General features: G+C 37.6%; 1 protein-coding gene across 1 annotated transcript in view; it reads left to right on the top strand.

The window, feature by feature from the left end:
- The window catches only part of LOC140137746 (superkiller complex protein 2-like), a 52,931-nt gene extending 38,791 nt beyond the window's left edge, over positions 1 to 14,140 (top strand). Inside the window, 9 exon segments of the mRNA XM_072159512.1 lie at positions 12 to 122; positions 533 to 763; positions 1,985 to 2,260; positions 4,145 to 4,536; positions 5,714 to 5,924; positions 7,317 to 7,427; positions 9,410 to 9,628; positions 10,235 to 10,375; positions 11,037 to 14,140. Of these exon segments, the coding sequence (XP_072015613.1) occupies positions 12 to 122; positions 533 to 763; positions 1,985 to 2,260; positions 4,145 to 4,536; positions 5,714 to 5,924; positions 7,317 to 7,427; positions 9,410 to 9,628; positions 10,235 to 10,375; positions 11,037 to 11,237 (1,893 nt within the window). The 3' untranslated portion in view covers positions 11,238 to 14,140.
- Positions 14,141 to 16,122: the final 1,982 nt, after the last annotated feature.

Below are 16,122 nucleotides of genomic sequence, written 5' to 3'. Positions count from 1 at the left end.
TCATTTTAAAGGTTTTGACAATGTCAGAGCTACTGAAAAGAGGCATAGCAGTTCATCACAGTGGCATCCTTCCCATTCTGAAAGAAGTTGTGGAAATGTTATTCCAGAGAGGCTTAGTCAAGGTAAAGCTTGGGAATTTTCTGTGAGGGTAAAAAGTGACTTACAATAGATAAAACATTATACAGACCGCATTTTCAATCAAAGCTAATATATATACAAATTTGCAGACCCTGAAGATTCAGCGCCACCTTGTACATTACTCCAATCTTTTTGCTTCCTAGACCTAGTAGGTCATTTACATTGTAAATCCTAGATTCAATTGTTTACTGGTTGTTTCGCCCCACTCCCCTTCACCCAGAATTGAAAAATAGTTGCTTGCCCCTAGAATATCACCTTTACTTGATTCACTGCCTGCTCAGCCACTGTTGGATGACAGCACCATTATGCTAACTCCACATGGACCTTTTCCATATTCCTGTGACTTGTTCCATTTATATGAGTTACATACAGCGATTCCTCCCTTATTCTACAGCTATTATTCGCCACAGAGACGTTTGCAATGGGTGTCAACATGCCAGCACGTACCGTGATGTTTGATAGTATCTCAAAGCACGATGGGACACAAAGGCGTACCCTGTTACCGGGAGAATACATTCAGATGGCTGGTAGAGCAGGACGTAGAGGTTTGGATACGACTGGAATGGTGATCATACTGTGTAAAGGAGATGTGCCAGAAATGTCAGAACTACATAAAATGATGTTGGTGAGTGAGAATCAAATTTAACTTGCCCAATATTTTCAGTGCATTTTAATTTGTTGCTTTTCGTGCATATAGTTATGTATTTTGCCAGAATACCTTTATAAAGGGAACATGCTGATAGAAGCATATGTATGGAAGGAGTATGCACAAACATTTTCAAACCTCATTATGACCTATACAAAGGGTCAATAGGACCTTAGACTATGCCATAGTCGATTTTTGATAAATAAAATGTTATTAATCATGATGAACGCATTCAGTTGAACTTCGAAATTATACTGATATTTATTACATCAAAATACTAGTATAAAATGGTTATGAAAAAGTTTATATAATTATATTTGTTACAGTAAAAGTAAAGTATTGGCCCTACGTAGGCTTATATTATTGAATGCAACATATCATAATGGCATAATTATAATGACACTTCAATACTGAACAATTCTAATTTTAGAGTCTGCCAGTTTATTATCCGAAAAACCGACTATGGACTTTCACTTTTAAGCAGAACTTTACCCCCTGTTTACCCCGGGACTTCGTTCTCTAAAACACACTGTCAATCATACTTGTTTATCAATAAAATCTAACCACAAGACTAAGCATGGTGGTACAATCTGGCGCTAGATGCGTCGTTCATCCGCCAGCACAAAAGCGCCACATTCCCTAGATAGTTGTGTACCATGTATAGTTAATGGTACCAGTATGTGTCGGGAGGATTTAAACAATAACAAGATCTGGGCGACCAATCACAAGCCAGATTCATTTAAAGATGCATTACATCATGACCAATTTTAGTTAGGCCAGAAATTGGCCTAACTCTCCATAGAGTCCCGTGTTAAAAATGTTAACTGCAATTCAAAGTCAGTAGTCCACTTGGGAAGCTAACAAACAGAGGGCGTACGGTGACTGAAAAGATCAGTTGTGAAAATCTATCAATTGTGCACACATTAATTAAATCAGAGTTTTAAGCTTAAATGTAATAGCCAGAGTATGCGCAATTGGCAAGTGGACTACGGAGAAGTCTAATAGGACCTGAGTTTCCCCTCAATTTCCTTTTTTCCATTTATAGTTTTATTTTCCCTGTTTCACTTTTCTTTCTCATCTTTTCTGCCTTTTCTAATTCTAGAGCTGTATGTTTTATACTTGCTTCCAAAATCTAGAGAGTGAATATCTAGAGAAAAGAATAAATTAAATGCTTATTACATGTTATTACCTTTAATCTAGGGCACACCAACACTGCTAGAATCCCAGTTCCGTCTAACCTACACCATGATACTCAACCTCCTCCGAGTGGAAGAATTGCGGGTAGAAGACATGATGAAGAGAAGCTTTTCCGAGTCAAAGACCAGGAAAGATGCAGACACCCACCGGGAGAATATGAGAGCTGCATCCAAGAAGTTGAGAGAATTCAAGGACCTGCAATGTTTTATGTGCCTAGCTGACTTGGAGAGTTATTATCATACCTGTAGAGAGATGCAGACCCTCAAGAAAGATTTACAAGTTAGTGTAGATTTGTTTTTGCTGAACCATGAAATGGTATCAGCCTATATGAGTGAATGTTACTAGCTTACTTACTAGCTTACTTACTAGCTTACTTACTAGCTTACTTACTAGCTTACTTACTAGCTTACTTACTAGCTTACTAACTGACTAACCATTTGGTCTGAAATGGACATATCTCTAAATGCCACGAAGGTATGACACCATGAGTGGTGTCATATGAAAGAGAAAAACATAAAGAATATAATAAAAATATTTCCAAACATCAGAGGTCATCCAGGGGTCACAAAAAAAAAAAAAGGTCATTTTAACCGAAAATGCTCCGATTGAGCTTAAATTTAAATGCAATGATCCTTATGATATTCTAAACATGATCAAAACATTAAAAAATTTATTTAAGGTCATTAAGGGGCCATAAAGGGGTCAAAGGTCAAGGTTTTCGAAATGCTCCAATTGAGCTGGAATTTAAATGCAATAATCCTTATGACATTCTAAACATTTAAAAATATTTTTTAATTCATTTAAGGTCATTAAGGGGTCATAAAGGGGTCAAAGGTCAAGTTTGTCAAAATGCTCCAATTGAGCTGAAATTTATATGCAATGATCCCTCTGACATTCTAAACATTTTAAAAACATTTTAAGATTCATTTAAGGTCATTAAGGGGTCAAAGGTCAAGTTTTCCAAAACGCTCCGATTGAGATGAAATTTAGATGCAATGATCCTTATGACATTCTTAACATGTTTTAAATATTTTAAAATTCATTTAAAGTCATTAAGGGAGTCATACAGTCATTCTTTACTTTTCCTCTTTCATTAACACCACTTGGGCGGTCATACCTTCGTAGCATTTCGAGATTATGTCCATTACAGACTCCGGGTGGCAGCGGTATAGGCCTACCTCAATATACTGCTGTAGCCACATGGTTCAGCTATGGTGCGGTTATCGCTCTAGTTTTGGATTGAAGTATGAGTAAGCTTTGGCCACCATTATTAAATAGATTGCTTGTATTGAACAAGGTCTTGTGGTCTCTAGTTTAGACTAAGAGGGTACATTTCAATTTGATATATTGCTGAAAGGTTTATTTGAATCAAAGATAAACTGAAAAGTATGTTGTTGATCTTTAGTGCACAGGCACAGTATCTAAGTGGTTGTATGGCAGATTTGCTGTGCTCGGTATCAAACACATAGCACTAGCAGCGACTATGTTGAAAAAGGCATACCTGGCTGAGGTGGACAACATGTTGGTAGTGCTAGATACTACACTGTACAACATATAAGGTCAGGAGTCTGAGTCTTCAAATGAGCTATTCCAGTTGAAATCTATATACCCCCTATGGAAGACATGACCTTAATCGCCAACACAGGGAGTGTATATTCCAAATGGAGTCACTGAATGTGTGACTCCACTTAAAGTATACACTCCCTGTGTGGGAGATTAAGGTAATGTCTTCAGTAGGAGGTATATAGATTTCAACTGGAATAGCCCAATGCAACAGATCCTTGTAAGTAAACTAGTAGCATTGCTAGGATTTTGCCAAGTGGACAAGTCTGCCGTAGAAAGGTATCAAGCAGAAAAAAAAGCACCTTCTCAGTCCTGATAATTACACCACTTAAAGACGTACATAAAAATAACAGATGTGGAAATAGAAGTATAAACTGACCAGTAGATACCAGTTTTAGTCCTACTAATTCATGGCATATTGGATGGCCTAGGGGAAAGTCAGCCCATATTTGCAAGACTCTCCTTGCCTTCAAGGTGAAAGAAACCTACTCATGTTACCCTCTGGCCATGATCTGGCCTGCTGTCAGATCTTTTCCAGGGAAAGGTGACATTCCAATATTCCCCTTTAATTCCTATTGCTCAATGTATTTCTTTTCACAGAGAGTGATTGCCTCACATCCAACTGGTGTCAAGATCTTGTCAACAGGTCGTGTCATCATAGTCCAAACACAAAACCACAAAAATGCTTTAGGTGTCATTCTTAGCTCATCAACCGCTAGTAAAGAAAGGACGTTTAAAACTCTTGTTATCTGTGATAAGGATGCAACATCTCAAAATGATGGCAGAAGTCGTGGGTGTGAAAAGAGCAGTAGTAATAGTCCTCATGTACAGCCGATTATTAAAGAGAAGTTGTTTAATCCAGAGGGTGCTTGTGGGCAAGCGGTTTTGGATTTGAAAGGCACAGATATTGAAGCTATCAGTACTCAAACAATCAAAGTGGCAGCTGAGAAGATTGCGGATGATGTGAAGAAGAGACAGATACCAAGGTTTAGGTAAAGAGGATCATAATAGTCCACTAGCACGCGTTACTCATTTAGATAATTGGGTTTTAAGTAACAATACAATATTTTATCAAAAATTGAATATTGTATATAGTAAATTACGGGATATAAAGTTTTAGTTATCATTTGAAAAAACAAACAACCATATCTGGTTTTTAGAAAACATTGGCTGTTTAAATATGGCCCAACATTAGTAAATGAGGAACATGTGCTCATGGGCTGTCTGAGCGAGTTTTGGAAAAGAATTTGTCAACTAAGATTTTGAAAAGTCTCTTTCTAAGTTATAAGCTCTTGATATTATTGGTACTTTTTTTTTTTTTTTTGGGGGGTGAAACCATCACACTGCCCATTCCCTTTTGCCATTCTAGCAAGCTGCAACAGACCATGCATATGTGGGATGTCTTTAATCTTGGCACTTGCCAAATTGAAATCAATAAAATTATACATAATCACTGCTATATTGCAAGGCAAAAACTTCACATATTGTTATTACATACTTTGTATGAACAGTAACAGCATATTATTCAACAGATAATGTACAGCAAATGAAACTTATGATTATGATGAAGGTATGGAGGGGGGGGGGCAGTATAAAAATCCATTTCACATTTAACTTTTTAATTTTAGATTATACAGGCCTTGCCGTTTGAGGCGAGCGAGAAACAATCGCTCGCCACCGCTCACCTAAAACTTGATTTCTAGGGAGCGATTTTCCACTCGCCATAGACAATAAATACCACTCACTGCAAATCTCCTAAAGCCATCTAATCAGCCAATTCAGCATTCTGTGCCCCTCCAAGAGGAGAAACCACACATTTTAGCGTGCTTCGCGCGCATTTCAACACAAATACATAATACCGTTTTTAGACAGAAGCTCTACTTGATTATACCCAAATAAGTGGTATTTGTGAAAATTCGACCACTCGCCTAGCATCATGCTAGCGAGTGATTAACCACTCGCCTTTAAAATCTAGACGACAAGGCCTGATTATGTGTTGCACCTTTCTTGAGAAAGAGAAAATCAACACAGGGTGGTATAAATTTTGACTTGTAGATTTCTATGAGTGTGATGCAACATAGAGACAAAAAAACACCAGAACAGTTATTATTATAATTTTAAGCAACTTGCTTAATATCATTGTTTGTCTCTCTGTCCACTTACATGCAGAAATGATCCTCCAGGCCAATCCACCAGCATAGCCACTCAGGAATTACTACGTCTCACAGAGGCCAACCCAGATGGTTTGGATAAGATTGACCCTGTTAGTGATCTCCACTTACGAGACATTGATCTGGTAGAGAAGTTCCAACGGTTAAGCAGTCTGGAGTCACTTGTGGGCCAGTTTAGTTGTCTAACCTGTGCCAACTTTCAGGACCATGTAAGTTGCTTTGTAGGTAACCAAATACCGTAAAAACTTGATAGTTAGCTTAATATGTGCTTACTGTTAAGCGCTTTTAAAACATGGAGTGAAGTGTAAAGGGTTTTGAGCAAATCATCGATACACATAGTTATATACGAACAAGTCAACCTGCAAATGTGTGTCTCAACCCCATTAGCTCAGTTGGTAAAGCACCAGACTTTGATACAATTTCATCTTTTCAAAAGCGTGTGATAGTAAGCATATATATGCTAACTATCGAGTTTTTACGGTATTTGTAAGGAATTAAAAAACAGCAGAAGATGGACTTGTGTATGATTTTATTTCTTTGTTACTCATTCAGTGGATGATACAAATAATCCTGTGTTCTTCCATGAAGCAGAGGGCTTCAAATTGACACAAACCAAGCACTTTTGAAAAGCGGTCTTATTGGATTGTTATCCGGACTTTATGTACCTTTTGCATGAGTTGCAACCAAATTCTTGTTTCATTTCTTGAAACAGGAATGTCTTCTTTTACCCCTTTGAAAAATATTTTATCCTCTTTACTTACGACTAGCAGGACACCCGCGCTTCGCAGGTAGGACAATTGAAATGGAACATTTTATTTATCTAAATCTGTCCCTTCTAATTACATTTCCTTTTTTCCGTTTTCCATCTTATTTATTTAATTCTGTTCTAATTATTTTAGCCTTTTTTCCTTACATTTCCTGATCAGTTTCTTTCTTTCCTTCTTTCTTTTGTTCCCGTTTTCATTTAGTTACTTTAACCCGTATACTCGTACCTTTTTTGTCGACGGTTCACCTGTTATCATAACCCGTGATCCGTCCATGTACCTTTTTTGTCCTCTTTTTCCTTCTTTCCGTATTATCATGTCCACCTGTCTCTGGCTTGCAAGTCGCGTGGTTCTGCGCCATTTACGCGCTTGATGGCGTGGTGCGCATTATGCACGCGCCACCGACGCCCTGCCTGCCAGCTGCAGTGACGCGAAGGCTGCAACTGATTTTCATAACAAAAAAAACTGTTTTTACCCATATTTTCACTGTTGTTGCAGCCAATTCTTGACCGTTTTCAACCAAATAAAGTGCAATGCATTCCCCGTATATTTCTTAATCTCCCGTGTAAATTTGGCGACATTTGAATCCAAACTGACGGAGCCTTTCAATCTTCATACTAACACAAAAACATACAACATTCCCCTATTTATAGTAAGATGAGCTACTCCAGACAGGGAGTGTAAATATCAAATGGGGTTACCTAAATGGATGACTCCATTTGAAATCTACACCTTTAAGGTTATGTCTTCCATAGGGAGTATATGGATTTCACCTGAATGAGCCCAATGTATTAAACTGTTATAAGTGACCAATTGATATCTTGTTTTCTTTTTAAGTTTGCATACCATTGCCAAAAGATGAAACTGAAGGAGGATTTGGACCATTTCAAGTTTCTTTTATCAGATTCAAGTCTAGAATTACTACCAGAGTATCACCAAAGGATACAGGTATGTGAATTGAAGAATGATGTAACGTTGGTCTTAACCCTGGAATTGTTGGTCTAAAGTGTGTTAAAAAAAGCGCAGTGATTTATAGTGTGCTACGCACAGGCACAACGCCAAGACGTTGAACCACAAGCCTCAGCACACTTTACAGGTTGTCGCTGACCACTACGGCCCCACATCATTCCATAAACCATTTAACAACAAATCAGGGACTTTGCTGCTACAAGAGCGCAGTCAGCGCACACCCTAGACATTCCACAAATAACCATCGCAACCAGGATCAGCTCCCCGAGTTTCGTACGGGTTACAACGAGAATTAGCAGTAAGTTCCTTGTCCAGGGGAATTTCAAGCTAACTCAATTTTTCCACAAGAGCATACTAGGCACCGCAACGGTTCGAACCCGCAACCTCTCGCACCATAGTCGAATGCCTTAACGATTGAGCTAACTAAGTTTTTGGGCAACACAATAATTGTTTTTTTTTATTTATTTTGACCAACTTCACCAAAAATGGTCGGAATTTACAAAATTGAGCAATTTCAGCCATTTTTGGTGATTAGTTCTTAAAGTTGGTAAAAGTTCAAAAAAAAGTTTACCAGATATTTATATCTAGTTTTTTAAAATTAATAACAAAAAATGTTTACTGAAGAATTATGTTGCCAAAAAAATTTGGGTCAAAAGAATGTGTTAGATACACTGTAGACCAAGAATTTAGCAGTTATGAGGCCCATAAGTTTTCTTAATTCCAGGTTTAAGACCAACGTTAAGGGTCCCACATGGCTTGGGTGTAAGATGTTTTAAAACGTGTGTTGTTATCACATTACACTCCTATACCTGTTACATCCAAGTTGTTAGCATAATATGATTGTATCTTCATCTCTCAAAATGTTTACCAATGACTAGTTTGTTGCATAATTGGGTCATAATTATGTGCATAAATATGTATTGGAAGCACCCTATGTTTACTTAACGTACAATGAAAATGAATAATTAGGTTTTACTTGAGACCGCTGCTGTAGCTACATTTGGGTCATTGTTGGTAATTATTTAGGTATTGCACATGAAACCTAAATTCATTCTGATATGTAATACTGTAACAACTTTCTTGGGCCACCATATTGGTGAACCTTTCATGGTCATCTCAAAAGGAGTTTCTATAAGTATGGATTGTTTGTGTGTTTGCCTTTCATACACATGTTTTTCGTGAGGGCTTGCACTAAACCATTTTCCACCCTTAGGCCAAAAAAAAAATTGTTTGTTTGTCCACGTCCGACCGACCGTGTACCCTGGTCCCGACCGTGTCTTTTTTTTCTTTTCTTTTTAATTTTTTTTTTTGGATTTTTTATTTTTTTTTTTTTTTGGATTTTGGATTTTTTTTTTTTTTGGCATCGATGGGACATCTTATAAAACAGTGGTTAGTATAAATTTAAAGAAAGAAAATGTAAAGAAAATGAACAGTATAACATGCAGAACCATCTCAAGAGTTAAACCAGTAAAGTGCTGTGTGTTTTGACTTACCAGTCTTCAAATTGTCAGTTTCAAGTGCAATATCTGTAAAAAAAACCGACCCAATTGTTTCATAAGCCTCTATGGACAAACAAACAATTTATTTTTTTTGGCCTTATGTGGCAGTGACGTCAGTGCGCATTTCATTGGGCGCAGATACAAATCGCTAGTGTTCACTCAAGCGCTGGCCTACACACAAACCCACTTACAGACGCCTCGTAGATGCGTGCGCGAAACAGCTGTCTCAATGCTTAGATGTGACTAACACATCAAGGTGGAAAATGGTATAGTAATTCTGGTACATTGCGTATATGCGTGCAAGAAAAATATCAAAAATATTGCACTTGCATTTGCATGAAGAACCTCATTTTGGTAGTAAGATGTTGTATCCGTGCAACGGGTCAACAACAAAGGAAATTACGTGAATTGTATGATTTACTTGCACTATTTTTTGCTTTGGCTTGCTTTATTTTAATCCAGGTTCTCAGAGAATTACGACACATAGACAGCAGCAACGCCATTCAGTTGAAAGGTCGAGTTGCTTGTGAGATCAATAATCATGAACTAGTGATAACAGAATTAGTCTTCCAGAACATCCTGTCACCGCTTCCACCGGCAGAGATAGCTGCGTTGTTGTCATGTATGGTGTTTCAAGAGAAACGGTGTGCTGAACCAGAACTCACAGAGTCACTTAAAGAGGTGGGTATAATGATTTATTGTGTGCTACATACAGGCGTAAAGTTACAAGCCTTGGAACACTTTAGTAAAATTCGCTGACCACTGTGGCGCAAAGACTTGTTAAAGAAGCGCACACCCTATCCATACCACAATGAACCATCATAGCCAGTGTCAGCCCTTCCAAATTTTTGAATGGGTAACCAAGAAGATAAGCAGTTGCCCAGGGGAATTTCCAGTTAGCTCAAGTTTTTCATGAGAACAAACAGTGACTGCAACGGGGTTCAAATTTGCAATGCAACACACCAGTGCACTGTAATCTAAGGCCTTACCAATTGGGCTGACTTGACAAATTAAATTAAGTTCTAGTAAGTTTAGATGCTCATTTGTAAGCTTTTCATTTACATCCCTGTATATGCTGTGGGATACAATTGTGATGTATGGATTAAATTCAGACTAAGAATTTGGTATACGAACCATGAGAGTGCAACGTCCATAAGTTAATGATAAGCTGACCAAACTGGTACATTTAGCTAGTCAGTTTCGAACAGGGTGTGATTATGTTAGATTTACATTTCGAGTAGGGTGTGATTATGTTAAGATTTACATTTCCTCATGTGTTTTATCCAGGGGGTATCAAGAATCAAAGCAGAGGCAACCAGAATAGGTGAAATTCAGAGAGAGAAAGGCATGGATATGCCGGTAGAAGACTTTGTAGAGCAGTTCAGATTTGGATTGACCCAAGTAGTCTATGAATGGGCTAGAGGAATGGTGAGTTATACTACCAGCTGTGGTTGTATTACCAATGTGTCAAAATTCAGTTGTGCAGAATTTATAGCACTGCAATAGCTACGTGATTGTTTTTGAAATGATTTAAAGACAAACATAGGTCTTCTATTGTGGACTGGTTTCCTTGCTTGAATGAAATAATGCTGTCCAAGCAAAGTGAGCCATCAGTAAAAAGGGTAGCAAAATCCCAATATATATGGAAAAATTGCTACCCAATAAAGCTTACGGTATCAAAAGTCCAGATGAAAAAGATTTTTTTTTAATGTATGTAGGGAAAAATTGCTGCCAGGGTTTTGTAATTGATGTCTATTTCATCATCTTTGAGTGGAGGGAAATGTTCAGCACTCTTTGTTCAAGCTTAGGAAGGACACAACCAAGATCTTACAGATTTTCAGATTGGATTGTGAACATGGCTACATGCTGAATATTAATGTGTAATGTGCATATTGCTTACAACTCCTTGTGGAATGTTTTGTAATAGAGGGAGTATGATTATATGGTGCCATCTGAACTCTGTTTCCAATTCTAATGATTTTCACTCTATAAGTGGTATGGATTTTAACTAGATAGCTCAATTTGTCAAACCTTTAATTATATCACAACCATTTATTCATTCAAAAATATGTTTTCATTTATGCTTCAGCCGTTCATTGATATCACCCAGCTGACTGACGTATCAGAGGGAAACATAGTGAGAACGATTCAGAGATTAGATGAGACGTGTCGTGATGTGCGGAATGCCGCCCGCATCATTGGAGATCCAACTCTCTTTCAGAAGATGGAAGATACATCCCAAGCCATCAAAAGAGACATTGTGTTTGCTGCTAGTCTGTATACTCAGTGATATACTGTACTGTATAGTAGGAATCTTCGCTAGGTTAACTTTTCGCGATGTTACCAATTCTGGACAGTTTAGTGGATTTTTAATTTGCATTTCCAAATATATTCACAATAACTTAGTACTATATGTAATAAATATTTTCGCAGGGTTAACAATTTGCAGCTGCCTGTTCGACCTTGAAAAGCAGAAAACCTAAACCCCATGAAAATTTCCTGCTATACAGTATACACAATGAGCCGTAATGATCTCATTCACAATGGCATAGCTCAATGACCCCCCCCCCCCATTAAACAAGCAAAGCAAAATTTTTGACCTCAAGTTGTGGAGTATGAGTTTTGTACCTAACACGTCCAAATGTCATTCTTTGAGTGTAAAAGCCATAGACTGAAGAGATACAGATCATTCACCAACAGTCAGAATCCCTGTGCTTTATGCTGAGAATTCTTGCATATTCATGAGGACCAATCGTTCGATCGTGCATGTTTAACTAATCATGACAGTGTTGCGTACCTTCCTGTGTGATTAGAGAGTTGTGTACATGTGTCATAGCGTTTACCCAAAAGACTGTAAAAGGACACATACATCACACTTCATGGACGGGCTGGCCTTCAACAGTTGACGTGGGGATTTGCCAGTTGGTATGTGGTCTGTATATTATTAGTTTATGGTAAAAGCACATTGGGGTTAAAGAACTGGGTGCAGAGAGATGTGCATGTTTGATATCCTAATGATATGATATTGCAATGTTTACAACTCATCAATGGTTCGCATTTGTGTGATTATTATACATCATGAAATATCCTGACATTATCCTGTAGTGAACATAAATTCTGTAATCTCAAGGAAGACTTTGGACTAGTTTTCAGTAAGAATATGTTACCTCCTGCTTGTTTTCACAAAATACAGGAAATATCTGCAGCTTCATATAATATGACACTTGACTAGATTTTTTCCTGTATTACGTGAACAAGCAGTGGTAAACTAATATTTGATATCATTAATTCTAGACAGTTCATTGGAGTGATTGGCATTTATCATTTTTTATCATCAGCTTCTCTGTGTGATAGTTTTTACCATCATATAGTGCTGCGCAGTAGTGCACCTGCGCCAGGTCGTGCTTGGACTCAAAGACTTGTGAACCTCAAAATGTGAAGTATGTCACAGTAAAACATGGTGTTATGTTGATAAAAAAATGTATTTCCTACCTTTCCAGCTTGTGGATGGAACAATCCATCTTTCATGTGGTGATTATATTATTTCGACCATCACACTCATAGCCTTTAATTTTGTTACACCTTGCAAGATCCATTTGGATTCTGCCAACAGCATGTTACGAACATGTTATCTCTCACTGAGGAGTGTGTAAGATCAAATAATCTATGGGAATCTCTTCAGATTCATGCAAATCGGTTTAGGAGAATCTGCACAAGAATGGACTATGTCAGTTTTGACAGTGCTATAACCAGGAAAGGTACTTCAGAAGTCTGTTATACAGGCACCCACATTATGCTTGATTTATGCCATTTAAATTTTATGTCACAAAAGACACTAAATGTTAACACATCAGCCATACTCTTGTATATGTTTATTTCAGTGTATAAGAGAAGGTACCTCATAGGTACTCAAGAGGGGAACAGCAAGTGGGACTTTGTAGTGAGTACACAGAGGAAGGGATCCAGTTATGGGCATAAACAGTTGGAGGTGTGTATTTTATTTAATGTAACTTGTGTGTTATGAAGATTCAAAATCATGTTGCATTTCTGAAATGCTAAATGGCCAATACCATATTGGCTGATATTGTTTGTAATAATGCAGATATAAATTAAATAATTATAGTTTAATCATCATCAGTTTTTTCGCATCTGTAAAACCAAAATCATGGTTTCAAATCTTAGTGCCGAACTATACAAAGGTGTTATGGCCAGATTGCAATATTTTTTGACAGATGATTGATTGTATGTATTGCTTGAAAAGCTTTGAAAGCAGTCAGAAATCTTGGAATAAGTGGACTGGAACCAGGAGCAACTTGTTTTTGAACATTGCTTGTGGTTCACTGGGATTTTACAAGAACCAGGAGCAATTTCTGAAGAAACAGGAGCAATTTTCAAATAGTAAATCCTTTTCTGCATATAAATACAGCACTACTGCATCAAGTGCAAAACTGGAACCGGGAGCAGTTTGTTTTAGAAAATTGCTCCTGGTTCATGTGAATTTTGTAAAGACCAGGAGCAATTGGTGGCTTTATGAGGGCAAATTTGCTCCCAGCGCCTGCTTATTTCAAGGTTTGATTATTTAGCAGTGGTATATAGCCAATGGGGAGGGGGGATGCATATTATTTTAATTTGAGTGATCCACCAAAAATTGAAAAGGAAGTGATATCCATTAGCCCTGTGCTATTAAGCAATAAAATAATATGGGCAGTCTGGTACATTGGAGAACCAAAATTAAGTTCTTTTCTTCAGTTTTCTTACATAGTGCTATAAATAAGATAATATATTTGTGCACTTTTATTTTTGAGGTAGCTGGGTGTAAAAAAGTGTAAAAATTAATGTTCAACAAATATTTCCATTTATGCTGCATGTGGGCAAATAATGTACACAGTTCTCCAGGTCACATAGGACATCAAATGGTCAGGGCTGGACAAAATGTGGAGTTCCCAGGAAGATAAGCCAAACATAATTTTCTTCCAAATACCCAAATTTCCCTCCAAATCCCAATCTTCCCCAGAAATGAGCTTCCTGAACTGAATGAGAAATTAACTCAAATTATGAAGGTCACATGTTGGACCTCATCATTCTTATTGCGAAAGAAAAAATGTTGTTGTGAACCGATCATTTGAAGTGAGGACAATGTAGCCAAAGGTGTTTTGCCGTGGTGGAGCTGGGAGGAAAACTGCCCCTCCTCCTCCCCCCCCAAAAAAAATTGTTTTTCAGGCATAAAATGGGGACGGCAAAGAGTAAAGTGTCATTAAAATGACTAAAAATGGGCTGAAAATTTTACAAATGGGGACACAAATTTTTATTTGATGTTGTTATTACAAGTTTTTTTATCAGATGCAAACATCTAAAAATTGACCTTTCATAACATTGTCCTCATAGTCCTTGATTAGATTACATAGAAATTACTTCTATTTCATAAAATTATTATTAGGATAATGAAAGTTGATGTTGTGTTTCCCGTCATTTAGTTTTTGCCGAGTGATAAGGCGACTCTTTTATTATTCATTATTTCGAGGGTTGACAAACAGAAGGCCTTAACTCAAAATGTGCCTTTTTGAGAAAAATGAGTAAAAATAATATTTTGCATTGAGATGTGACCAAGTATTATTGTGCTATAGATGCAATAGGAAGTTGAATTGAGTTAAGGCTTATGATTTTAAGAATCTGTGGGTATTACAGATTATTTTGGTACCAAAATCTCAAAATGGCCAAAAGTGAGTTAAGGCCTTCTGTTTGTCAACCCTCGATTTGTTTGCATTCATTATTTAATGCATATATCGGCTTTGCAATGGTACGAGCAAAGCATGAAAGGCAAGAAAAATTAATCGCAGGACAATATATTATAGCTGCTTATGCTTATTTAGTATATTGACTTCTCTCTCTCTGTATGCAGATGGTATTTGTTCACACAAGAGACTATCAGAAGTAGGAAAAAAATACTGAAATATTCGAAGTTTTCAATAAAATTGCAAAATAATGAATTATTTCTGTAGGTGGTGACATGTGTAGGTGACGGGCAACTCGCAATCAACTTTCATTAGCCTTGTCGCTTAAATTCAAAAACATCATAGAGATTAGCAGGTTGTTAATAATAACAAATGTATAAGAACTTTTATTTTGCACCAAATTGTAAAGAAAATAAACCTATCAGAAATTGCCAAATGGTACTACAAATGTGTCCATTTATCTTAATGTGTGCAATATGTATATACAACAGCAGTACCAACATGCAATGTTCATAATATTACTGATTACCACACAGGGGCGGATTTAGAGGGGGGCGCCTGACTTAATTATATTTTTGCAGCAGCGGCGCCTGACTTTGTGTGGGCCCCCTCTATTGGAAATTCCTGGATCCGCCCCTGCCACATACTGATGAATCCCACATAATTATAAACTGTTCCTTTTGTATTGGGCTATTCAATTTGAAATCCATACGCCCCCTATGGAAGCAAAGGGGGAGACAAATTTTAAGGGGGGCAAAAAGTACAAAAAGGCCTAAAAAGGTTAAATATCGGGATAACCACCATCCCACAGGGGGGCAAGACTTTTCACAGGGGATGGGGAAGCTGCCCCCCCCCCCCTTTGTCCCCCTGGCTATGCCACTGAATGGAAGAATCTCCCACACAGGTGTAGATTTCAAAGTCACCCATACATTCAGGTGACCCCATTTGAAATTCACAGGGGGTGTATGGATTTCAACTGGAATAGGCCAATTATTAGTACTAGAGAATGTCTTGTGTAAAGTTGAGAGTAACGCCATGATGTTGGATTTCGCAGTCGCAAAATTTTAATCAACTGGTGCGTTTACGTGGTTGCACCGCCAGGCTACGGACTAAGTGCTCTTCTACGCATGTGTATATGCGAGCAGGATTAGATTAGCGCATACAAGACTCGAATCTGCCACTGCAAAATATAACACAGCCTTACACTCAACTTGAGACGAGATAGACTATATAGAGGGCAACATTATCAAGTCTTTTTTCTAGCGCAGCTGCATACCCTTGACAAATCATGTAAGGCACTTCACAGGATGGTTTATTATAATCTGCTATATACAGGCCCTTAGCCAGTGGTGGTGGGGGTGCAATGCATCCCCCCTAAAAGAAAAAAAAAAATAATGTCCACTTTTTGAAATTGTGCACCCCATGCAAAAAACACTGCTATTT

This window comes from Amphiura filiformis, chromosome 17 (genome assembly GCF_039555335.1).
Source record: "Amphiura filiformis chromosome 17, Afil_fr2py, whole genome shotgun sequence".
Lineage (NCBI taxonomy): Eukaryota > Metazoa > Echinodermata > Ophiuroidea > Amphilepidida > Amphiuridae > Amphiura > Amphiura filiformis.
Note: the sequence above shows the minus strand (reverse complement) of the source record. Positions and strands in the feature narration are given on the sequence as shown.